General features: G+C 40.5%; 1 protein-coding gene across 4 annotated transcripts in view; it reads right to left on the bottom strand.

Moving 5' to 3' along the window:
• Positions 1–27,371, bottom strand: part of MCC (MCC regulator of WNT signaling pathway) — a gene marked incomplete at its 5' end in the record, with an annotated part of 462,921 nt that overhangs the window by 421,067 nt on the left and 14,483 nt on the right. The window contains one exon of one of the 4 annotated variants that reach the window (XM_079916631.1): positions 8,693–8,844. The exons of 2 other annotated variants lie outside the window; for them this stretch is intronic. In XM_079916631.1, the coding sequence (XP_079772757.1) occupies positions 8,693–8,844 (152 nt within the window). Of the gene's footprint in view, positions 1–8,017; positions 8,438–8,692; positions 8,845–27,371 lie in introns of those variants that run through there. One more of the 4 variants, XM_079916634.1, reaches the window with a different exon arrangement.

Here is a 27,371-nt window from a genome sequence, read left to right as displayed (position 1 = left end):
TAACACTGACACAGGAGTTTTTCTCTATTTTAGGAATAAGAAAAATCAAAATCCTACCTTGCAAGTGTAGAAGTAGCAACATAATTTTGTCTTAAGGTAGTATTAATCCATCACTTCATTCATTCAACACTGATTTAACATCTATGTACACAGCATTTATGTACAAGGAATAGTGTCAGGTGGTATGAGAGATAAAAGGCATGGTTGTTACACTCATGAAGTTTATAATCTGGTAGGTGAAAGAAACTGAATAGAAGTTACTGTAACACAAGTTTGGATTAAGTAAATTCCCTTAATTCTATTATTAGTTTTTTATTCTGTGATTAGTTTAAAATGTTTGTTCACTGTGAATACCCAGTAACCAGAAAGGAACAGCCTAAGAAAAGTAGACTATAAATATTAATTTGAAAATATTTTTTAAAGCATTTATATTATACCCTGAAAGAGTCAGGATAGAACCATGTGGTAGACTGCCAAACAACTTTTTAGTAACAACTGGAATACACAATTAAGAGTAGTTTGGTTTTTTTTTTTTTCATTTACTTCATCTTATAATCTTTACTCAAGAACTGACACAAAACCTAACCAACAGTTCAATGCTTTTGAAAATACTACTAACTAGATGGTATTGAAGCCTATTGGATGATAACAGCTACTAATACAGAGAAACTATGGATTTATCACAGTTACTTCACAAGCAAACACCAACAGTTGCCCAATGGGACTAATTTAATCAGTATGCTTTTCCAAAAAAATATGCTACCAAAAAAATCCTAGTACTTACAGTCCATAAAATAAAACGTTTTCAGTCCTGAAAAAGATGTTAAAATCACTTTATAGAAGAAGACTGATTGGAGAGGTTTGTGTGACTTGCCTAAAGTCACATGACTAGTTAGCTGAAGGGGCACAGAGTCCCCATCACTCTAATATTCTAGATTAGGTAAAATGCACATGATACGTATTTTCAAATATAAATATTTCTCAGCTTCTTCTTTTTTATTGAAGTATAGTTGATTTACAATGTTGTGTTAGTTTCTGGTGTACAGCAAAGTGATTCACTTATATATATATTCTTTTTCATATTATTCTCCACTATGGTTTGTTACAGGATATTGAATATAGTTCCCTGTGCTATAAAGTAGGACCTTGTTATTTATCTGTTTTATATATAGTAGTTTGTATCTGCTAATCCCAAACTCTGAATTTATTCCTCCCCTACCCCCTTTCCCCTTGGTAACCATAAGTTTGTTTTCTTTGTGAGTCTGTTTCTGTTTTGTAAATAAGTTCATTTGTATCATATTTCAGATTCCACATGTAAGTGGTATCATATGGTATTCGCCTTCCTCTTTCTGATTTATTTCATTCAGTATGATAATCTCTAGTTGCATCCATGTTGCTGCAAATGGCATTATTTCATTCTTTTATATATATGTTTTATATATTATATTATATATATTATATATTTTATATATTGTATATATGTACCACATCTTTATCCACTCATCTGTCGACAGCCATTTAGGTTCTCAGCTTCTTCTAAGTTGGACAAAACCTGATAAATCTTTTTCTAAGTATTCTAAAGTGTTTGAAATTACCATTACACATGAACAATTTTATTTGATCAATATTTAATAAATTTCTATTATGTGTTGGGCACTGAGTTTATGAAGACAAAAGACAAAAGAAGTATAGTCTCTGCCTTGAGTGTGGGAAGCAAGGAAATGGAAACAGTGAGAATATCAAAGGTGAGCTGTGCTGGCCTAGGAGTGTGTATAAGGTCCTGAGGCATGAGGGAAAGTCTCCAGAGAGAAAGAGCTGCATAAGAACTGAGTCTAGGAAAACTGAGAAGGTGCTTACCAGACAACAAGGGGAAAGAAGGGCACTTACAGAGGAGCTGCATGTGCAAAGCACTGAAGTGTGGAACAGCTGGGCCTGCCAGAGGAGGGAGTGTGAAAGATAATGCTAGAGGGGATACAATCACTGTGCCAGATGGCCAGGCGCTTCAAATCAAAAGGCCCTGGGAGGAGCCTGAAATTAGCTGTAAGAAACAGGCAACTAACTGTTGAAGGACTTTACGAGGAGCTGCCTGCTCAGCTTTATTTTATAGAAAAATGACTTTAATGTCCATGTAAAGTGGCCTGGAGGAGCCGAGCCTGCATGTTACAACACTAGGAGAATAATTCTGGTCAGTGATGAAGGAACTTAGGAAACCAAGAAGGGGGAGGGAGATGAGCAGCACTGATTTCACCCTTTTCTTACAATAAATATAAAACTGCCAACATATTTTTAGAAGAGTAAATACTTCCCCAACAATATTCTCTCAATGATTTCCACGCTGTTTATCATGAAGTACACTCAGGTTAAGACTCTACAGTACATACAATTGTTAAAGTAAAACTCTTGTCTAAAAGCATTAACCTCTAATGTGGAATATTCTGTTAAGGTTGTTATTCTCAGAAAGAAGTTCTGATTTTTTTGTAAAGAAGTGAAAAATTCTGACATTTAAATGCAATACAGTCACACTTTTACATAAATGCCCTCCTTCATCCTATCTGTTTTTACTTCCTTCATCTGTATCACAAATGTGTACATGAGAACTTTTAAACAACAGACAACAGGTGCCTTAATCTACGGCACTTGCCACAATGTTGAATAGGTGCCCAATTAACACCAACATCAAGTCTAAGATGTATTTTCAACTATCTTCTACATTGTGATGTGAATATTTAAAAAATTAAACAAAGAGCTCATCTATCTAGAGTTTTCCAAGCAAAAGTTTCACAACTAAATATTCAACTGAGGGCTACACTTAAACTCAACTAACAACTATCACATCAGACAAACATATTTAATGCTTATTGGGTCAACCTAGCAATTTGTTCCGTTTACATTTTCACTTTGCTAAGGGACAGGGACCCAAATATTTGAACAATGAATAGGTCCAGAGAGTCCTTCTGCCTACCCAACTCTTTTTCTCCCCTCAGAGTCATCAATAATCAATTGCACAGATTTAGTAATTACTCATTTACATATTTCAACTGACATTTTGAAATGACAATGAGAAGCTGACAATTAACTGTTCTCTAAGGAAATGCCCTTTCTCTCCATACGGTTTCTACTCTGGGACTAACACTTAAAGAGATTTTCAATTTACTGAACAACAGAGAGTCTCCCCAGCTGAGACCCCCATGGAAACTCATTTAGAGTGCAAATGCCTCACCTTCTGTACCCAGAATTTAAATGCCATTCCCACTGATGCTAAGAAGCCAGTTTTAAAATGAAAATTCATCTGCACCATAGACCTTGGGTAAATTAAACAGGAAATAACTTTAAGGCTTTAGGGGTTTTAATAGGTTTTCTGGTGTTAGCTGTGCAGCATTTATGGTAAAACAGGCTCTCAAGTAAGGGCCACAGGTTCATTCTTTTTCCTTAGAGGCTATGTTATCTTGGCTTCCTGTCTTAAAACAGAGATATTAATTCCTGTTGCCAGAATTAAATGAGATAATATATGGACCAATTGATTGTAAACTATAAAAGCTTCTATACACATTTGCTATTATTACTTCAGATGTTCACTAACCTGCTGACTCCAAATTAAGACTGTAAAATAAAGGGCTGGTGGAAAAAAACAAAACTATCTTGAAAAATATACTTACTAAAAATGCATGTGAACAAATTGGTCTATAGATTCAACACAACCCCAATCAAATATTCCAGCTGCCTGTTTTGAAGAAACTGACAAGCTGCTCCTAAAATGTGTATGGGAACTCAGAGGACTAAGAATAACCAATCTTAAAAAGAGAAGAACCAAACTGGAGGATTCACACTTCTCAATTTTAAAACTTACAACAAAGTAACAGTAATCAAAATAGTGTGGTACTGGTATAAGGACAGGTATATGTACCAATGGAAAAGAACTGAGAGTCCAGAAATAAACTCTTATGTTTATGGTCAATTGATTGTTGACAAGAGTGTCATGAAAATAGGAAAGAACAGTCTTTTCAACAAATGATGCTGGAACAACTTGATAGCCACACGCAGAAGAATGGACTTGGACCCCTTCTTCACACCATACACAAAAATAAACTCAAGATGGATCACAAACCTAAATGTAAGAACTATATCTATGAAACTCTCAGGAGAAAACATAGGAGTGAATCTTTGTGACCTTGGATTAGACAAAACCTTCTCGGATATAACACCAAAACACAAGCAACTAAAGGTCACATAATGCATGATTCCATTTACATAAAATATCCGTAATAGGCAAATCAATAGAGATAGAAAGTAGATTAATCGTTACCTAGGGCTGGGAAGGTTGGGGCGAAATGGGGGAGTATTGCCACCATAACAATATTAAAACTTCCTAACCATGAAAATGAGATGCCTTTCCTTTTATTGAATCATTTTAAACGTACTAGAGGAATGATATGGTATAGATATGTCACCAGGAAAACAGAAATAATACACCTTAATTATGGGATAATGGGTGATTTTGATTTTATTTTTTTGATTTTATTTTTATATATTTCTGTATTTTGCAAATTTTCATCAACAAAAATACCTTTTATATAACCAAAAAGAAGTTATTTTAAAGGAAAATATTATATAATAAAATATACTTACATTTAAGTATCTCATAAACATGGAAAATGCTTGAAAGATTTTTCAACCTATATGGACATACCACTGTTGATTCTTGGTCATTTATTCATCAGAATTTACTGATTGAGTGCTATATGGCAAATACTGTGCTAGATCCTGAGTGTACTGTTTTAATAAAACAGACATGATTCTGGCCCTCATGAAGGCCAATGGGAGAACGACAATAAATGGGCAAAGTAATAAATAGAAATGTAATAACAAGTTGTAAAGAGTGCTTTGGAAGAAAGCCAATGGTGGGATCTTAGTTCCGTGAACAAGGAATTGAACCCATGCTCTCGGCAGTGAAAGCACTGAGTCCTAACCACTGGACTGTCAGGGAATTCCCTAACACTTTGATACAGTGGTCATGGAAGTTCTCTCTAAGGCAACAATGTTTAAGCTGAGGCTTGGGGACTAGATATAAATGTTAAGTGTTGGTTTTAGATATTTGTCAAAATGTTCAACAGTTTCTTAAACTGAAGGATAAAAACAAGAAGCTTTAAAATTCCAAAGGGAAATTAATTTCAACAAATAGAGTAAAACCACCATCTCCTACAACATGATATATAGGGCTCCCAAAACTCATTGTAAGGTTAATAAATGCACCAGAAGAGCCTGCTGTGGTCACACTGTCCAAGCTATGGCTTGGCTCCACCTGACGGTAGTTGTCTGCTCCACCTAAGTATCCATGGAAATGATTCTGGGTCCCTCTGGCAGGCTGGAAGCTCCAGGGCAGAAGTAGCAACTCCAGGAACCTCCAGCTAGCTAATACCCTTTTTGTCAGTTTGATGGGGAAGGCTGAGCCAAGGGGATATTTAAGACACAAAGCCCTAACTTTTACCTCCCTGCTTCCTGAAATGATGTACCCTGATATTTCCCCAATGGCCTCAGTCTCCCTTCCACTCATCCTTCCTCCAAATATAACATCTCCAGCTCACTCCTGTTTGAGGATAAGGGCTAGGTAAAAGGACTGGAGCCAATATAGTTGAATTTAGGTTAACATGGGGAATTTTATTATACGTATTGGTTGCTACTTGCCTACCCAATATCCATTTCCCACTCTTAATAACAGAACTCAGCTTTTGTATAGGAGGCGATGTACCCAATTGGATGACATACTTCCTTAAACTCTACTGCAAGCAGGCATGGTACAGTGATGTAGTTTGACCAACATGATGTCAATTTAGGGATCTGGGAAAGCTGTGCTTTGATGATACAGGCAGCATTCATTTCAGCTTCCTCTTACACCTTCCCTCCCTAGAACTTGGAGATGAAGTTGGAGACGCAGCAATCATTTTAGAACTGCGAGATAACCATGAGGATGAATGCTCCATGTGAAGAATGCAATGCAGAAAGATACAAGGAAGGTGGACATTGATACCACTCTGGAGCTGCTGCCTCAGCGTGGATGGCCCACCTCAAGACTTCTAGGTGTGACAGTCAACACTTATTTGTGATTCTATTATAGACAAACTGAAATCCTAAAGGATACAGCTATTTATGATTAGCATAAACTTGACATCTTTAGAAGAATTCAAGGTTTTCAAGGTTTTAAAGCAGAAAGCCCAACTCTCATGTTTAATAAAAGAGAAAATTCACAGCATTCCACACCTTATCTTCCACTGTACAGTGGTCAGTAAAGTCATTAAATAGGGGCAGCACGAAGGAGTGACATTGGAAAGGGAGTCATTATTTTCATTAACTCCATTCCTCAAGCATACCAAATAAACATATATTCCAATAAAACTGTGCTTGCTATGTAAACACACTTCTAGACAAGTTCTCTGGTGCCTGCTCTCATGAGATTGCCATCCCTGAACTACTCCTATATGGAAATTATGTCACAGCCTAAAAATAACTTCCAGGGCAACTCTGCCCACAGCTAAAGTTTTGGCTTTGGGTCCACTACTGCACATGCCTTCCAACTTTCAAGCAGATATATTAAAGTGATGCGGCTCAAGGAAGGATAACATTTTTTCCCACTTTTGCCCCAGCAGGTTTCTACCTTCATCTAAAATTCCTTCTTTAACATCATGCCCTTACAATGCTTCACCCTCCAAAACAAAGTTCTCAAACTGTGCTTAAAGAATTCATTATCCTTCAGTGCTCCTATAGCCCCCATTCAAAACAATATGAGCATTTACACAGAAAGTGTAGTTCAGGTAAAGCAACATATTAATAGGATTAGTGGCAGGAAAGGAGAGAATTTTGCTAGTTTTCTATATGCACTCTTGCCCATCTGAAATTAAATTCTTTTTGCATTCTAACATGAAGAATGTAAATAGTTTTTATTATTGCAAATGAGATAACGGCTTTTCAAGTAGGAAAAGAACAACAAAAAAACCCTAAACGGGACTTCCCTGGTGGCGCAGTGGCTAAGAATCTGCCTGTCAATGCAGGGGACAGAGGTTCAAGCCCTGGTCCGGGAAGATCCCACATGCCACGGAGCAACTAAGCCCGTGAGCCACAACTACTGAGCCCGAGAACCACAACTACCGAAGCCAACATGCCTAGAGCCCGTGCTCCGCAACAAGAGAAGCCACGGCAATGAGAAGCCCGCGCACCGCAACGAAGAGTAGCCCCCACTCTCAGCAACTAGAGAAAGCCCGCGCGCATCAATGAAGACCCAACGCAGCCAAAAATAAATAAAGTTAAAAAACCCCAAATCCTAAACTATAGGATGAAATTTTTTTAACCCAGAACCAAAACAGGGAAAGACTTCCAGATAAAAATCTATATGAGGTCAACTAGAGTTACATATTTTTTTCCATTTCATAACATAATTACTCCATACAGTTTTCTGATATCTTTCTAATGTTTCCCAATGAAACTTCAGGAAAGTAATAAAGTTCAGCTAAGAATTATCATAATTGAGTGAAGTCCCAAATAAATAATTAATTCTTTAACTGTCAAATTCTTTTACATGTCAAACCACCTGTTTCAGAGATTTTTTTTTAAAATTTGGGGGTGGGGAGGGATTCCCCACTCTTTTTTTCTCTAGGTAGGCAAGGACAAACTGCAGGAGGCATCCTGGAATTTTCAGAGGATCTTCGGCATCACCAAGACAAAGGCTAAAGAAAGATGTAGTACACAATTCAGGCTGCCTACGCCTTTGAAGGCAATTGACATTTCGGCGCGTACAGGCTTCAGCGCCCGGTGTCGACCTTTCATATAAGCATACCAGAAAACATTACGATTACCTTCTTCACCATCAGTGTCTGATAAGTGATAAAAATTTGGGCAGAAGTAATTATTTTGCCAAGCCCTGCCGCTTGACGTTGCAACACCGCCCCTGAAGGGGAGCTGGAGGCAAGCACAGCGAGGGCTAGGAGTGGTCGCGCAGAGGCGCCCCGAGACCCCTCCGGAGGCTCACCTGGTTAGAGCGCGGAGCCGGGCTAGGGCGTAGGGTCTATTTCCAGCCTCACCTCTAAACCCCTAGTTTGCACCTGGGCGCTTCGTTCCCCTCAGGCTAATAGGTTTATTAAATCAGTACTGAGCGGCAAACTATGCCCATTCTTTGGACTCCGAAGTTGGGAACGCAGGGTCTCTGTGCCACACGAAAGTTTTTCACAGCTTGTTTTCATGGTCAACTCTTGTCACTGAGAGCGCATCCCTATCCTGGTCCGGCCCCGGGTCTGTCCACCGAGCAACCGGACAAGATCGCTGCCTGGTGGCCCAGCATCTTGACACCCACATCTGCAGGACAGCCTCTTCTATCGGGAACAAGTGGCCATAACTCGTCTCCCCACAGGCAGGAGCGCTCCGGGCTCCGGGGGGGAACTCCCATCCGAAAGAGATGTCTCCCAATGCCCAGACAAAGACGGCGCTGGGAAAAGTTGGACCACCTGGCACCTCCAGAAGACAAGCAGAGCAGCCCCTCGGCCTCAGTGGCCGAGCTGGCGACGCGCTCTCAGAGTCGCAGGCAACTTTTCGCGTGAGCTTCTGAGCAACTTGCTGGAAGTTGGGGACGAGGGGCCAGAGGAGAGGTCAAGGGCAGCGCCGAGAGGCTGATCGCGCCCCAGCCTGTTTCGCGGACCTCCCCGAGTACCTGCTAATGTAGCCGTCGCCGTCGCCGTCGCACGTCTGGAAGAGGCGCCGCATCCTCTCCTCCTCGCCGGTGCTGGACGTGTCGCTGCTGCTGCTGCCGCCGCCGCCGCCGCCGCCGCTGCCGCTGCTGGCGCTCCCAGCCGCCGCCGCCATCATGCGCCCGCTCCCTGCTCGGGAGGCGGAGGACGCGCGGCCGCGGGAGGAATCTGCGAGGCGCACACGCGCTCGCGGCCCCGAACCTGCCTGACGACTGAGCATGCCCAGTGGCCGCCCGGGCGCTCCAGGAGAGGGATTCCAGCTCTCCGGGTTTTGCCCGGCCTGGGAAGATGGGCGCTCTGCAGTCGCGGGAGTAGGCACCTTAGGGAAGAGGGAGGAGGGGAAGGAGGCTCGTGGAGTCAGGGAACTGAGGGTGGCGACGGGGACGCGAGGGGAGGCCGCCCGGGTAGGGTGTCAGCGTCGTGCATCCGGCTAAGAAGCGGGCTCTCGACACCTGCGGACGCTCCAGGCTGAGGGAGCGTGTTCTCTGGCCAGAACTCTTTTCACTGCCCCAAGTCATGGATTTCTTTTTCAGGAAAAAGATAAACGCTTCCGTTTTTGCAAACTCAAAGCGGGGCTCGTGGTCCTACTCTGCTGGACTGCGCTGGATTCTGTACCCGTAACCCCAAGTAAGACCCGGAATGACTGATCTTTTATGCATTTTTAACTCCTATCAAGAAATCTAATCCTCCTTGGGTCTTCCGCACTAGACTGGGAACAGTCTGCGCTCCTACGTGGCATTGTGCACATTTGGTCCATTTCTGGAAATGGCTCACCCTCCTGACCTGGCATCACTAGAATTTGCCCCATCAGGTTTAATAACGTCAAGAGGGAAAGTAATAAGTCTCATTTGATCCACACCACAGACACACCTGAAAGATGTCTCTATTATTGTCAACCCTATGATTTAGGAGGTAAAGTAACTACCTCATGGAGTTATCTTGGTGATAAAATAAGGTAGTATATAATGCACTTATGACAATGCCTGCCACCTACTAAGTGCTCAATAAACGTTAGCTCTCATTATCTCCAACTTATAAGAAAACTGAGGCACCGGAACTTGTTTAAGGTTTCAAGCTTAGTAAGTGTAAGGGCAGAGGCAGGCATTCTAACTCCAGAGCAGGAGCCCTTAAACATGGCAGTATCCTTCTACCACAGCAGAAAAGGAACCACAATGAACTAACTAATCTGTGGTTTAGTGAATGACTCACTATTCTGTCCCAGACTTTCTGCCAGAGGTCTATGAAATCCTGTGGAAGTTTTAAAACACATCTGTAGATTCTTTGGCACACCTCTCATCAAGAGGTGGAGTCTGTCTCCTCCCGTCCAACTTGAGTGGACCTTTGTGACTTGATTTCTGAGGCCAGGTTAGAAAAGAAAATACAGATTCCATTTGGCTGTCTCACTTGGGACACGGATCTTTGAAGCCTTGAACTACCTTGAAAAATGTTTGGCTATGCTGAAGCTACCATGCTGGAGAAACCATGTGGAGAGACCATGTAAAGACAGAAAGAGATGCCCAAGGAGCCTTAGGTGTTTGAGGCTTCCCAGCCCAGGTGCTACACCTGAGTGAGTCAGTGAGTGAGCCTTCAGAGGATGCTAGCCCTAGAAGCTGCAAATGCATGAGAGACCCTGAGCAATAATTGTCTGAGCCCAGCCAACCCCCAGAGATATTAAAAGGATTATTGTTTTAAGTCATAAATTTTGAGGTGATTTGTCACGCAACAATAGATAACTAGGATACATTCATATGTTTTGAGACTGTCTGCCAGGTCATGAGGAAGGTGTCTCTGCCCTCTTCTCTCTTGTCTCTACCCCATCCACCTATTCCTACTTTAGTTCTTTTTAATTTTGTAAGTTCCCAGTATTTCAGAGCACTTAAAATCTTATGATGAATAGTATGCCATCTTGGAAAAGTCTTATCAATATACCCAATAATATTTGCTTAAAAGATGCTGTTAGCAATACAGATATTGCTGTCTACAACTGAACAAGGACTAATGCCCAAGTTTCAATAAATAAATAAATATTTAAAATCTTTATTTTTCCAATTTTTCATAAATAAGATTTTATTATTTTCTGACAGTAAACAGCCAGATAGGAGTTGTTACCTTCAAGTTCTCCTAGAAAGTTGATAATTTGGGGGGAAAAAAAGAAAAAAAGCATTCTTATAAATATGCATGGAGGGTCAGGAAACCCAAAAGGTTTTCCAGGATCTGAGTAGATCTCTTCATAACCAAACTCCATTTACACAGAAAGTGGAGTGTAAACCTCAACCAATTATATCTCAAAGCAAAGGATGTTTTTCTCCTGAGAGAATACGTGCATGACAGCTCTGGGGATTTAAGTTTAAACCATCTTGAATTAAATCTGAACACATAAAAAGTGGATCTTGACAAATTTCCTAAACATTTGTTCATGCTTGAGTAACTCAGAAATGGCTGAACGGATAGGTTCAACCTACCAGAAAAAAAATTTGCTTCTGGGACTTCCCTGGTGGCGCAATAGTTGGGAGTCTGCCTGACAATGCAGGGGACACAGGTTCGAGTCCTGGTCTGGGAAGATCCCACATGCCGCAGAGCAACTGGGCCCGTAGCCACAACTACTGAGCCTGCACGTCTGGAGCCTGTGCTCCGCAACAGGAGAGGCCGCAACAGTGAGAGGCCCATGCACCGCGATGAAGAGTGGCTCCCGCTCGCCGCAACTAGAGAAAGCCCACGCACAGAAACAAAGACCCAACATAGCCACACACACAAAAAAATTTCCTTCTGAGCTAATATGAAGCATATGAAATTTCAGCTGAAAAGGTTACTAGGAAAGGGAGAAATTTCTAAGACGTTGAAAATAGAGATGCCATATGAATATAAAGTTGATAAATGTAAAGTAGGAGCTTGGAATGAGAGCAATACCCATAACCATAAATCTAACAGTACTGGTTATGTCATAATTTCAAAGGTTTTATGCATTTATTTGAGATGAGTACATAGCTCAACATTGTTGTCCTTATCCAGTTTTTTTCCTTCTCAGATTCCTCTTGGTTATAATAATACTTCATACTTATGTAAAACAGATCAAAATACACTGTATACATTACAAGATATACTGTCTTCCATGTCTAACGTTGCCAGTTAAAACAACTAAAACAAGAGCAGCACTGTGCAAACTTGATTATCTGGTACTTGCGCTTCCAAATTCTGTTTACCTGAACTAGAACTACACACTAGAGTTGGAAATGAGGATCCCTATGGTGCCTTCTCCCAGCCCTTCTCTCTTTCAGGTGTTTTTATTAGCCCAGCTAAGTTCCCATATCCCTCAAGAAGCCTTCCTTCACCTCCCCAGGTCACACTGATCTCCCAGACCCCTCCTAGCTTGAAGCACACATTTTGACAGCAGAATCATGTAGTTTAGTGGTGACTTGCCTCCGCCACCTGGAGCATCAATTATAACAGTGAGGTAGAGCTGAGGGGGCTTGACTATCTTTCATTGAGCCCTTGACATAGATCAGTAATGGTGTTTAAATACTCTAATGCTACCTAGTGGGGGAAAGTGTTTATCATTCCTATTTATGGGGCAGGGGATGGCAAGTGAGGGGAATTAAATCCAAAAAGTTTAAGTAATGTGACCAAGTAAAGGAGCTGGAATTGAACTCATATCTTCCTGTCAAGCTCATGTTCTTCATGTTTACTTCACATTGTCTTAATATCAGGGCCAGTGCAATTCATGTTAGGCATTATACTTTTTGAGTGACACTGAAAAGGGATAACAATGATAAGCTTTACTATATTTGTCAGTCATATATTTACAATCATAGGAAGTTAACATGAGCTTTTACAATTTGTCCCAGGTTGGTTTTCTGGGAAGCAGACTCCAAGACAGAGTTTCACGTGCAGGATGCTTACTTGGGAGTGCCCTTGGTGCCCCAACATGTGTGGAAAGGAGGTGAAGGGAGCAGCGTGGAAAGAGGGAGAAGTCACGCTATGATGTAGGCCCCAGCGCATCCTTGTCTGACCTCACAGAAAGCTCTGGAGCTAAAATGGCCTATATTGGTTCCCTATTACTATTGTAACAAATTATCGCAAACTGACTGGCTTAAAACAGCACTAATATATTATCTTACAGTTCTGAAGGTCAGAAATTTGAAATGAGGGGCTTTCCTGGTGGTCCAGCTGTTAAGCCTCTGCGCTCCCGATGCAGGGGGCCTGGGTGCAATCCCTGGTCGGGGAACTAGATCCCACATGCCGCAACTAAGACCCAGCACAGCTATATAAATAAATAAATAAATAAATATTTTTAAAAAACAAAGAAAGAAATCTGAGATGAGTCTCACTGAGCTAAAATCGAAGTGGCAGCAGGGCCATGTTCCTTCTGCAGGCTCTAGCAGAGAGCCCATTTGCTTGCCTTTTCCACCTTATTCTCTTTCTTCACAGCTGGCTCCTCTTATTATGTCCATCATTCACTTAGTCTTCCAAGCCAGAAACCCCAGAGTCCTTGCCTCCCTCTGCCCCTCACTTCCCACCTCCTGTGAGCCACCACGTCCTGGTGAATCTACCTCCTTAATATCTCCTCATATTGGTCTCTTTTCTCTATCCCCATTACCACAGCTTTTAAAGAGGCTCCTGTTATGTCTTTCAAATAATCTGGCCTTCCAACCCATTCTCAATGCTATAACCCAAGTCCTCAGTATAAAATGAAAATGTGATCAGGTCCCTCCAGGCTTAAACTGTACCGCATTGACTCACCTTTGCCCTCAGGATAAAATCCTGCCTGCCAGCGAAACCTTCAAGGCCTTCCATGATCTGACCCCTTCTCTCCTGCTTCTTCCCTTGCCCCTGTGCTCCAGTGCAAGCCATGTTGACTTTCATTTTTCCTACATAAGCTATCCTCCCTTATGCTTATATGCCACTGTGGGAGTCTCATACTTTCCAACCAGAAATGAATGAAGGAGGTGGGGAGTTCATACCCCAACTCTAGCATCTTGGAAGGAACAAGACATCCAGGGACAACATGGGTAGTGGCAGTTATGAAGAGAAGAAAGCAGGCTGAGGCCTAGAGATCTGTGATTAATAAGGAAATAAAAGTGGGATTTAGAAGTTTGAGCACCTTTGTGGGTTTCTCCAAGAGAAAAGGCAAGGGAAATGTCTGGAGGAGAAAGAGAAATGTCACGACTGACTGAGGGAACCATGAACCCCTGGGACTTCCTGATCCCCACATCTCTCCAGTAGGCATTGGGCTATGACATTTTACCTATCTTCTCAGGCCCTTTCCTCTCTAATTAACAATGAAATTAATAATGACTAGTATTTACTGAGAATTTAATACGCACCAATCATTTTTCTTAAGTGCTTTAAACAGTGTCTTATTTAATTCTTACATCAAACTTAAGAGGCAGGTGGTTTTATTCCCATTTTACAGATGAGGGCACAGAAAAACATATGTCAAATGGCATGAAATAACTTTCCAGTCGCACAGCTGGAAAAAGGAATAATTTGTTCATATTTCCGCCTAGACTCAGATTTAGAGAAAGTTGACATCTCTTAGCCAGCCTATCTCTTTTATCTGTGGGTAAGGACTTGGTTTTCATGGTAGTTTTTTTTATTGTAAGATAATTATCTTATGATTTATCATAAATGTATTCAATTTTATCTCCTTTGTTTAATGATTGCCATGTGCATACAATGAACTTTCTCCTTGAGAAAAAGTGGAGTGTGATGATTATCTTTGTTAGATTATTGTTTTCTCCTTTAAGCAGATACACAGAATGAGAAATGGTTAATCGTGGCAGTTTGGGCTTTCTTAACTGAATTGAATTTAACGCAAGGTTAATTCAATCAACTGATTCAGTGGCCTTGTAGAGGCACGACCTTTTCCATGAGAGAACTAGAGATACAATTTATTAATGACATCATTCCAAAGCTCTATGTGTATAAACAAAAATCTTAAACGTGGAGGATACTCAAAAATGTGAGACACCATGAACCAGACTTAGTAGCATGTATTCGTGCCAACGCTTTACTGGCATCAGAGCCCAATGTCACATCAAATTAATAAGATGTCATAAAAACAGAGGAGGTTTTTAGCATCTAAATGTGTACTTTTCTTCCCCCATACCAAAGATATTTAGGAGGAAATATTTTAAAAACCAATATAAATAACAAGCCTCTAACAAACACAGCACCAATCGGAGTCTCAGATTTAAAAGTGCTGAAAAAACATCTTCCCTTGAGAGTCCATCTTCTCATATGTATTTCTCATGCAACTGTTTTTCATTCCAGCATATATATTGCATCAATCTCCATGTGAACAAATCAGATAATTGTATTAAAAATACACTGTAATTGATATAAATGAAGCAGTAGAAGAATGGAAGCTGTGAGGAAGAGATATTTGAAAACAGAAGCCCATATTTTAAGAAATATGGTTTGTCTCAAAGGACCTCATTCTCTTTGTAGTTAGAAAATATCCTTATGTTCTAGCCTGAGCAAAATTAATTTGGATGCACTTTATCGTGAGACTTGTATGTGATGTTATTTCCTTGTCATCTGGTGGTCTGGACATAACCGACTTTCTGAGACCTGGCAACTAATAATTTTTAGAAATACGTTAACTCTTTCATGTGATGGGACCCATTTAGTAACCTACTGGTGCTGTGGACAAAATGCTACTCTAGTGGCCAACAGGAACTGTTGGTCCACAATTGCCTAAATTAAGTCTCAGGAGTAGAATAATGCTCTTGCTTGATATAAAAACAACAACCATATAATATTTCATATTTTTTGTGTGTGAGCCTATTGAAACCCAAGGTAATAATCAGGCTGTGTCTGGTAGACAACATACTAAGAAAAAGGATGTTGGCATGGCATCTTCAGCCATCTGGGTGGCTCAATGGGGTTACTGCTCAGAGCTGACTAGAAATTGTCTGGTGGATTTAATCAAAATAGACACCAGTTCTGGATAATTCAGACCAAAAGAATAACGCTTCCTCTTACTAGAGGGTCTTGAAGAGGGAATTTGAGATCAATGCGAACCATGTCTTCAATGCTTCCCTTTGCTGTGTGAAGGCAAAGTCTTGGCCTGAGTAGGATCACTGATGGGACCATGTGAGGGGCAGTGTTTTCGTTGATGGACAATTGGGAGCCATTTGGATACTCAAATTCCTTTTCCAAAAGTAACCATCATAACACCCATGAAGGTTCTTTTTGGTGTTACCATCCCTGAGTGTTGCTAACAGAGAAAGTGGAAAACTTAGTGACAAAACTGAGAATTTGGATAAAATTATCCAGTCTTTGAACTGGACTCAAATTGAGTGGTAGTGTGTCCTGTTAGAATTCTGGTCACTCAACCTAAGAACACAAACTATTCAAATTAACAAAAACCAAAACAAAACAAAAAAACAAGTCATATGTGGTAAACAGGTGAGGGAAAGCAAGTGCATTTATTGATGTAATTAGCTAGTTTGATGGAAAGGTCAGTCAGTGAAAACAGTCGGAATAGCCTGTATGAATTGGTAAGACTTAGTTTAGCAAATATTTTTTCTGCATTTCCAACCATGTGATCATGACAGTACTGATGGAATAAGATACCATCCCTGCTTCAAATATCTCAAATAGGGGCCTCCCTGGTGGTGCAGTGGTTGAGAGTCCGCCTGCCAATGCAGGGGACACGGGTTCGTGCCCCGGTCTGGGAAGATCCCACATGCCGCGGAGCGGCCGGGCCCGTGAGCGACGGCCGCTGAGCCTGCGCGTCTGGAGCCTGTGCTCCGCAACGGGAGAGGCCTGCGTACCGCAAAAAACAAACAAACAAAAATAAAACCAAATATCTCAAATATATAAATCAATACTTGCAGTTCAGTTCCATATACTGGTGATGGATGCATGAACAAGAATCAGAATTTCTATAGATTTTGAAGTAAAAAATTAGGGATGGGGGAAAGAAAGAGACTCAGGAGACGTGTTATATTTTCAGTGACAAAAAAATGGAATTTAAAAATAAGTGACTGGGAATTCCCTGGCAGTCCAGTGGTTAGGACTCCCGGGTTTAATCCCTGTTTGGGGAACTAAGATAACCGCAAAGCCATGTGGCGTGGCCAAAAATAAAAAAAAAAATTTAATTAAAAAAATAGGGACTTCCCTGGTGGCTCAGTGGTTAAGAATCCATCTGCCAATGCAGGGGACACAGGTTTGATCCCTGGTCTGGGAAGATCCCACATGCCGCGGAGCAACTAAGCCCGTGCGCCACAACTTCTGAGCCTGTGCTCTAGAGCCCGCGAGCCACAACTACTGAGCCCATGTGCCACAACTACTGAAGCCCGCGTGCCTAGAGCCCGTGCTCCACAACAAGAGAAGCCACTGCAATGAGAAGCCTGCGCATCGCAACAAAGAGTAGCCCCCACTCACCACAACTAGAGAAAGCCTGTGCACACAGCAACGAAGACCCAACACAGCCAAAAAATAAATAAAATAAATTAATTTAAATAAAAATAAGTGACCAAATGGCCTTAAGTTTCCCCTCAGCTTGGCAACTTTAGAAAGGCTTGCTTCTGACTCTAGGCCCCGACCTCCCTTTTCTTAGAGCAATTCTTTAGAAAACTTGTAATTGTAAATTTTTTCTCTGCCCTTTGAGATGTAAACCTTCTTAAAAGCGGCTTGCCAGTTTTACAACCCAAGACTGTATTTCTCAAGGACCTGGGAACCATTCCTTTGAAATGTAATCATCAGGAATATGGCACCCCCATACCCACTCTCTGTGGGAGGGAGAAGCCTAACTTCTATGGTACCAACTGGCAAACACATGGCCTCATCACAGAGAAAACCATTTACCTAATCAGGAATAACTCAATGTGCTGGACACATCCCATTGATTAGCCCCCTTCTAAAGTCCCCAAGTACTCTTCCACTAGCTCATTTTGCTCTTAAAAACCCTCCTGCCCTTTGTTTCAGTGGAGTTAAGATTTGGTTCTGGATCCTCTCCTCAATTGCAATAGCTTTGGATTAGGTCTTCCTTGCCTGTTTAACTTTGCTGCAATTTTGCTCCGACAACACAAAGTCAACAAGTAGACAAGAAAGGAGGACCTCTCCAGCAGAGAGCAAAGCATTGGTCAAGGCCTGGAAGCATCATACTCTGCTACGTATATGGGGAGATCTACCCGTATTTGCTACGTAAGTGAGGCTACAGTCCCTTCTGCCCACACTCCACTTTATGTACATTTGTATCTGAGAATTTTCCATCTCCACCCCATCAGCAGTGCCAGGACAGAGTTAGGTGCATTTCTGAGAATCCACCTAGTATCTTCTCTCCCTCCCAGCCTGGAGGAATCTCATCCAAGACCTACATCTTCAGTCCTCTCCTATTACTGTTTCCCTCTGCTCCCTCCATACAATCCCCTAGCTGGGTGGGTTTGAATACAAACCACCCTGCCTTAGTCCTCTCCTGGGGCAAGGGGGGGAGTTTGGCTAACTGTCTGAATACGGCATAAAGAAAATGGAAAACTGAGGCAGAAAACATAAATTAATAACTCAACAAAATTTACCAGACCAAGTCCAACCTCCTCTGTTAAGCAGTCTTGAGTCCCAAACTGATCTAAAAGCCATACATCTGTGGTCTCAAAGCCCCACCTACCCAGCTAATGGGGTCTCAGCTCTGGGACACTCCCGCATTGAGTCCAGAAGTACAGAATTCTCTTCAGTCTGTTTCCTCTTCAGATCTGCGACTAGAACTCTCCAGTAGTCACTCAGTCTTTTTCATCTTTCAATGAAAAGGTCCTAAGAGGTCTACTAGTGTAATTCTGCCATTTTATACAAAGGAAACTAAGGCCCAGGGAACTGTGAGCACAAACCTATATGCATGAAGCTGGTCAATCACACAGTCTGGATTGGCACCCAGAACTCCTAACTGTCTGTTTAGGGCTTGCCCCCTCTACTGCACCCTGAGCTACTGAGCTCCTGTAGGCAAACTGCTAGATCCTTCTAGATTTCAGATTCCTTCTCTGCAAAATGGGGTAACAGTAACTACTTTACAGGGTTATTATGAAGAGAAATGAAATGCCTAATCACTTTGGTGCAGTCTGACAGTTTGTGTTCCATAAATACTAGATCTCTAGCCAGTTCTCTTCTTTCCTTTCTCATAGCGTTTATCACACTGCGCTGATATCATTTATCTATGTCTCTATATCAGTTCATTACAAGCTCCTTCGCTGCAGGTTCCTTCAGGTATTTATTTGATTTCACCCAGTATGGTTGCCTAATAAATGTCTGTTAAAGAAATGAAATAACAAAGTCCTTTAAAAGAGGTGTAAAAACAGCTGCAGGTTTTGTGGGCACCAAAACTGCTTACAAGTAAGCCCCTGAGGGAGGAGGTAATGGGAAGGTTTAGTCCAATGTGCACTGATTTTCTGTTTGTGATGATGAAAAACTTCTGGGAATGGGTAGTGGTGATGGTTGCACAATTTGTGAATATACTTAATGCCACGGAATTGTGTATTTAAAAATGGTAAATTTTATGTTTTTTGATGTTTTTACCACAGTAATAATAACGAATCCTCCTGAGAAGTGGCATCCGTAGAGAACATTTATCGTATTGCAGGAGAATGGAGTCTATGTTTAGACCAATTGGAGGCTTGACCTGGATCTGGAAGTTACTCCCCAGCAAAAGGAGGATGGGATGTGATTCTCTCTGAGCTCCACACCTGTGGCAGGCACGGGCAGCAGCCAGAGCCATACAGACATTCTTCCTGTTGGTGCAGAGAGGAGCTGTTACTTGGCAAGAAGTGACCGGTGGGGAATTCCCTGGCAGTCCAGTATTTAGGACTTGGCGCTTTCACTACTGTGGGCCTGGGTTTGATCCCTGGTCGGGGAACTAAGATCCTGTAAGCTGCGTGGCATGGCCAAGAAAAAAAAAAAAAAAGAAAGACTGGTGGCAGCCATCTTGGGGAGAATATATTCAAAAACTTTAAATACAGTGGACAATCGCGTATTTTAAATCTGAATGTTTAGGACCTGCAGATATAGAGACTAAGAGAATTTTGTATTTTCATAATATTACAGCACTGACTCCTAAGGACTTAGACCTTCCCTTGAACCTGGACAGGTTGCTCATGAGTCACTGGCAACCTCCCCAGCATTAAACCTCATTTCTGTCTCCGTCTTCTTGCTGGATGCCCGTGCCCTATCATGTCAGACCACAGCATTGCTCTCACCTATGGAAGAGTTAAGCCAGAGGGAGCTTGCAGGTAAAGAAGACTTCGCCTATTATTAGGCAGCAAGTGATGGAAAAGTCAAGATTCCTCATGTCCAGAGTGCATAGGTTAGGCAAGCAGTGCTTCTGATAGAACAGGACCTTTGTCAGGCTTCTCGTCAGGATGTGCAGCCAAACTAGGGAGGTCCCTAAAATACTAACTCTGAACAAGCCCCCTGGTCTCAAAGAGGAAGAGTTCTGACTCCTGGTTCCCTTTCTCTCCTTCTTCCCTATTTGAGGAGGGAGCAATTAGAAATCATGCAAGTAAATGTGAAATATGGAACTTTTCTTTAAATTATGAATGTTTTTTGTAGTTGATTTTAAAAATCATGACTAGTCTTTTATCGCCACCTCGTGGCAAATATTGGGCTTTGCAATGGACATTTAATTTTTCAATCAGCTCTAAATTCTACCTTTATTTGCTGCCTAAATACTGCTTGGAGACAGATAGCATATGAGAAATCTTAAATTAACTAAGGAGACTAAATATTAGAAATTCAAATATATGGGTTATTTCAGAATGCTTTCTAAGCCCTTAAGTTTCCAGATTTACCAAAAGGACACATATGACTGAGACTTGGTTCTAAGGTTGTGATGATAATAAAAACAATCATTGTAATAATATAGCTAACATCTATTGAGTGCTTACTATGTTCCAGAAAACATTCTAATACTTTTCAGTACTACTCATTTACCCCACATCAACTCTATGAGGTAAGTTCTCTTCTATACAATTTTTAAAAGAGAAAACTGAGATAAAGCGAGTTAAAATTTTCCCCCAAGATCAACCACCTATTAACAAGGTAAAGCCAAGATTGAAAACCCAACAGTCTAGTTCCAGAACCTTAAGTCTCCTTAGCATAGCGTCAACACGTACATTAGTACTGTGGAATCAAACTTCTCCCCATTAATCTAATGCTCGCTTATCCTTTAACTAGAACGTGGTTAAGCGTCAAATGTATGGGAAAGACAGAAGTGCCATAGGAATTCACAGATAGAACTTGACAAAAGCATTTCTCAGAGAAGTTTCAGAGACAGCAGGAACTTGACTTCAAACTTTGGGGTGAAGTAGAAAGGTACAGAGGAGGAAGCATGGCCCAAATAAGAAGGGACAGCAGTGGAGGAAGGGAGGGAGGGTGGGTGCCGGGAACAGAACCAGGTAGATGAAGCAGAGAACAGGAGGACTTGCAGGGGAAGAGAGGAAAGTCAGAAAGGTCAGTCTGGGCCATATTGTTCGTGGAGGATCTTAACATCAGATTAAGTTAGATCTTTAGCCGGGTAGTTACAGAGAATTATTGCGAGTGTGGATAACATGGATTACCTTGCCTTTGTAATATTTTAAAAGCTAGATATGTCCAATGTAGAAAACTTGGAAACCAGTAAAGAGAAAGCTAAAAGACCATCTGTAACTCCATCTCTCTTTGTATTACTTGGAATATATTTCCATTCTTTTTTTTTTTTGCGGTACGCGGGCCTCTCACTGTTGTGGCCTCTCCCGTCGCGGAGCACAGGCTCCGGATGCGCAGGCTCAGCGGCCATGGCTCACGGGCCCAGCCGCTCCGCGGCATGTGGGATCTTCCCGGACCGGGGCACGAACCCGTGTCCCCTGCATCGGTAGGCAGACCCCCAACCACTGCGCCACCAGGGAAGCCCTCCATTCTTTATATTACACACAACCCCCTTTTTTCCCCAAATAATACTGTTATTGCACTTTATGTAATAATTATACAGCATTTTAATGTTTTGGTTTTGTCTTTTATTACAGTGTATATCTATTATAAACAAAATAGAAGCATAAACATTAAAAGCAAAACTAAAATTATAAGCAATTCCAAGCTCCTACTATTAACAATCACTATTGTATGTGTATGCATGTATTTATCGGTGTATCCTTTTGAAAAAAATATAGATCCTATTCAAAAATAGAATAATAATTCATAAACGGTTTTAGACCCTATAGTTTTCTCTTAATGTATTATGAACATGTTACTATGTTGACATATGTATTTTTACAGCAAAATTTAATGGCTGCATCCTATACAAAATAATTTACTCAATTAATCTCATACTTTTAATTGCCTCTGCATCTTTGTTGAAAATCAATTAAGCATATGTGTGTGGGTCTATTGCTAGATTCTGTATTCCGTTCTACTTATGTATTTGTCTTCTTAATTCTAATATCACAACCTTGATCAGTGTAACTTTATACTAAAACTTGAAGTCAGAGAGTATAAATTAGCCAACTTCTTTTTCAAAGTTGTTTTGGCTATTCTACATCCTTTGCATTTCAACATGAATTTTAGAATTAGCTGTCAACATCTACAAAGTAGTTTGCTGAGATTTTAATTGGGATTGTGTTATACCTATATAGCAAATTGGAGAGAATTGATATTTTATCCATGTTTATCCATAAACATGGCATTTCTTCTCTATTCATTTAGGAGTTCTTTATTTTCTTTTTTTAAAGATTTATTTTTTATTTATTTATTTATTTTATTTTTGGTTGTGTCGGGTCTTAGTTGCAGCACACAGGATCTTTCGTTGTGGCACGTGGGCTCTTCATTGTGGTACGCGGGCTTCTCTCTAGTTGTGGCGTGCGGGTTTTCTCTTCTCTAGTCGTGGCACACAGGCTTCAGGGCACATGGGCTCTGTAGTTGTGGTGCGTGGGTTCCAGAGCGCGTGGGCTCAGTATTTATGGCACTTGGGCTTAGTTGCCCTGCACCTTGTGGGATCTTATTTCCCTGAGCAGGGATCAAACCTGTGTCCCCTGCATTGTAAGGCAGATTCTTTACCACTAGACCACCAGGGAAGTCCCAGGAGTTCTTTACTTTCTCTCATTATATTTGTAGTGCACAGGTCTTCCACATTTTTTTCTTATATTTATATCTAAGTAGTTCACGTTTTATGTGATCATAAATGGTATTGTTATTTTAATTTCAATTTCCAATTGTTTTTTGCTAGTATATTGACCACACATCTTCCAACCTTGCTAAACTTACTTATTGGCTCTAGTAAATATATAGATATATAGATTCCGTAGGATTTTCTATATAGATGATCAAGTCATCTGTGATTACAGACAATTTTACTTCTTCGTCTCCAATCACGATGTCTTTTATTTCTCTTTTTTGCCTGGTGGACTGGTGAAAACCTCCAGTACGATGTGGAATAGAAGTGGTGAGAGTAGACATCCTTGCCTGTTTCCTCATCTTAGCAGGAAGAAGTTCGCCTTTCATCATTATGTTAGCAGTACATAGATGTCCTTTGTCAGGTTGAGGCTATTACTTCTGTTCCCAGTTTGCAGTGTTTTTATCAGGATCGAAGTCGGGTATTTGTCAAATGCCTTTTCTTCATTATTGAGATGATGATATTGTTTTCCTTTTTTAGTCTGTTAACGTGGTAAGTTACATTGATTGGCTTTTCGAATGCTAAACTAACTTTGCACCCCTGAGATGAACCCCTCTTGGTAACGATGTATTATCCTTTTAATATGGTGTTAGATTTGATTTGATTCAATGTCTTCAACAGATACCTAGTCCCTGACTAATTTTCCCAAATCACTGATTTTATGAGGTCAATATTTTCTCAGAAACTAATGATCCACAATATAATTTATTAAAGCATTATGGAAATTTGTCCCAAATTAGAAAGAGCCAAGATGTCCAACAAGAGAGAATTATTAAATACAATTTGGTATATCAATAATTATGCAATCAGAAACAACATGTTATAGAAAAAATTGATCTGAAGAAAGTATTTGCACATTATTGAATATGAAGGAAAGCATGAAACAAGCCACCTAACAGTATGTACAAATTCTATAAAAAGTAAACACTCTTTGACTCAGAATTTTTGCTTCTTGAAATTTACCTAAGAAAATACTAAAGAATGGGTGCAACGATTCCAAGTTCATCTTCGTCCAAGAATTGTGGGGTTTTTTTCTGTTGTTTGTTTGTTTTCGGTACGTGGGCCTCTCACTGTTGTGGCTTCTCCCGTTGCAGAGCACAGGCTCTGGACGCACAGGCTCAGCGGTCATGGCTCACAGGCCCAGCCGCTCCGCGGCATGTGGGATCTTCCCAGACCGGGGCACAAACCCGTGTCCCCTGCATCAGTAGGCGGACTCTCAACCACTGCACCACCAGGGAAGCCCAAGAATTGTTCTTAATAGCACAAAAATTAGAAACAACCTACAAGTCCAAAAATATGGGATTGAATTTCTGTTTGCAATCAAGATAGAGTAACAAAAGACATACAAAGTATGTTCTCTGACCACAATGGAATTAAATTAGAAATCAATAACAGAAAGTTATCTGGACAAAACCCTACTTGGAAATTAAGTGACACACTTTTAAATAACCCATGAGTCAAAAAAGAAATCTAAAGTGAAATTAGGAAAAATTTTAACTGAATAAAAATGAAAACATAGCATAAGAAATTTTATGGTATACAGCTAAAGAAGTAATATTACCTAAAGCAGTAATATAGGGGGAATATTCTTCCTGTATATACCTATATTAAAAAAGGAGAAAGACCTTGAGTCAATGGCATCAGCTTCCACCTTCAGCAACAAATGTCAAATTCCTTAAAAGATACAAACCACAAGCCTTATTCAAGAAGAAGTAGATAACCTGAGGAGCCCGATATCTACTGAAGATATTGAATTTGAAACTTTAAACCTTCCCGTAAAGAAAATTCCATTCTCAGATTTGGGCTGAGAAGGACTAGAAGTAGGGAAATGTATTCCATACCATTAAGATTCTAATATAATACTATAAACATGAGGTTGTGGTGGTGACAGAGGAATGAAGACGTCAGGATGGGTGGAAGAAATATTAAAACAAAAGATTTAAAAGACTTATTGACTGATGTAGGAATTCAAATTAGTTTATCTTTAAAGCAGTGGCATTTTAAGGTAAAATTGGGTCTTCAGTTTTATCTTTAAAATATCTATTTTCTTAACATTTATTCTCACTTGTCAGGCAGTAATATTTTCTAATTACTCAATAAGGGTTTCTTCATAGAAGGAAACCAGGGCAAATGTGTCTAAAGCAATTATATCTGAGAAAGAACAGGATTCATATAACTCCACATTACCTTCTAAGAAATTCTTAGTCCCTTTTGAATTATATCCTTTCCACATAAAGAAATAGCAAATTTGAGAACTATCTCTATCTTATTATACCTTTATTTGTTACCCTGCAATGTGTAGAAGCAAAACCTGTTTGGTCACTTGACTAGAGAAGGAGAACTCATACTGTCTTCCTGTCAATAAATCCCTGAGAGGACATAGCCCACCCCTGGTTCCTGCAGTGCCTCCAGAGTGCCCGGAGCTGGGCAGCAGCTTGTTGGGCTTGTTCAATGGATGGAGAAGGCCCATGTCTAAGCCTTCCACTCACATCTTTCTTTACCCACCTCCTTTCCTTTGTACTTCTCTTTCCTACCTCTCTCGCCTTATAATATTTTTTAAATTTATTTTTTATTGAAGTATAGGTGAATTACAATGTTGTGCTAATTATTGCTGTACAGCAGTGACTCAGTTATATATATGTATACATTCTTTTTTTCATATTCTTTTCCATTATGGTTTATCACAGGATATTGAATATAGTTCCCTGTGCTATACAGTAGGACCTTATAATTTTTGAATGCTAAGATCTAAGAAATGTTCATTATTCTGTGCCTTGCACAATTTATCTCTTATTTTAGCAGATTATTTAGCTCTTTGCTCAAAATTTTAAAAATAAGATCTGTCATCTCATTTTAAGTTTTCTTCTGAGCACTTACCTAAAACCGTTTGCCCTGGCCGGGTCGTCACAGTCACAGCGAGGTTAAAAAATAGATGCCTGGCGTCATTGCTATCAGGAGACTCGATCAATGGCCAGGTACAACTCATTAGACTGAGCAACAAATTTCTTCACAAACCCCCCAGAAAAATAGGAAGTACACTATATGTTTCTCTATGGCTCATTTAATGTCAAAAAGCAATACTATGATGATCTAAACATGCTTGAAGAAAGCCCAGTTTCCGTTTACCTTTTGGTCTTCGGGAATTTTCTAGTAGGTCAGTTGCATAACTACCTCAACCACAAACTCAGTTTCACAGCAGTCAAGAAGTAACAACTTTAAATTTTTCAATTTATGAATTATTTCCCTCATTCCTTGAGCTCCACTTGCAACTTTGATGGTCTTAAGCTGTTTAAATCCCCTTTATGTCATGTGCATGTAATAACATCGGTAATGACTACTCACCCCAATCCTACCTAAAGCTTAAAAACACTCTGAACTTCTCCACTACCGCCTCAACATTCATTAATGAAATCTCTGAAGTGAATACATTGGAAGCATTTATACCATGTGATGTAAATTTCTGTTTCGTGTAAATGCTGGCAGCCCAAAACTCTCCTGATAATGTTTTTTTTTTTTTTCACTTTGAAATAGTTCAGTGTGTTATCTTTAAAAAAGATAGATGCTTTCTTATATAAATGTAGTTCCACTATTGCTTTTAATAATATTCTTTAGAATTCCTTAGTATTTCTAATTAACGTTCTGTAGTATAATGGTTTTTTAGGCAAAATAAATATCATTCTATTTTCAATCATTTTGTTAAATACTTACTGACTTTGTACCTTGGGAAAGTTACTTAAATTTTGTAAGCAGGGGTGTGTTAGAACAGGAGCCAGCTTGCAAGAGCCAATTGTTAAACTTTCAGGAATTTTGCCTAAAAGATTTTAAACCTTTGGAGGCTTGAAATAAGCCATGGTAGGAGTATTTACCACAGATGGTGTCAAATGCTACAAATGGGGGCATTTTTTTCCCCATAGAAAGCTGGTTTACCTCTAGGCCTTAGTTTCTTCATCCATAAAATGAAAAAAAAAATTCCAATGTGTATTGGACTTATTCACTTGCAGTAAACAGCATCTCTCTGCTAGTTTTGTTTTGCTTTTCATTTGGCTGTGCTGCATGGCTTGCGGGATCTTAGTTCCCTGACCAGGGATTGAACCCATGGCCTTGGCAGTGAAAGCGTGGAGTCCTAACCACTGGACTGCCAGGGAATTCCCTCTGCTAGTTTAAATAGAAAAGGAATTTTCCAGAGAGTACTACTGAATTGTAGGGAAGACTGATAAAATCAGTTATAGTTTGAGGTCTCAAAAATAAATCTGAGGGGCTTCCCTGGTGGCACACTGGTTGAGAATCTGCCCGCTAATGCAGGGAACACGGGTTCGAGCTCTGGTCTGGGAAGATCCCACATGCCGCGGAGCAACTAGGCCCGTGAGCCACAACTACTGAGCCTGCGCGTCTGGAGCCTGTGCTCTGCAACAAGAGAGGCTGTGATAGTGGGAGGCCCGCACACTGCGATGAAGAGTGGCCCCCACTTGCTACAACTAGAGAAAACCCTCAAACAGAAATGAAGACCC

The sequence above is a fragment of the Stenella coeruleoalba genome, assembly GCF_951394435.1.
Source record: "Stenella coeruleoalba genome assembly, chromosome: 3".
In the NCBI taxonomy this organism is placed as follows: Eukaryota; Metazoa; Chordata; class Mammalia; order Artiodactyla; family Delphinidae; genus Stenella; species Stenella coeruleoalba.
Note: the sequence above shows the minus strand (reverse complement) of the source record. Positions and strands in the feature narration are given on the sequence as shown.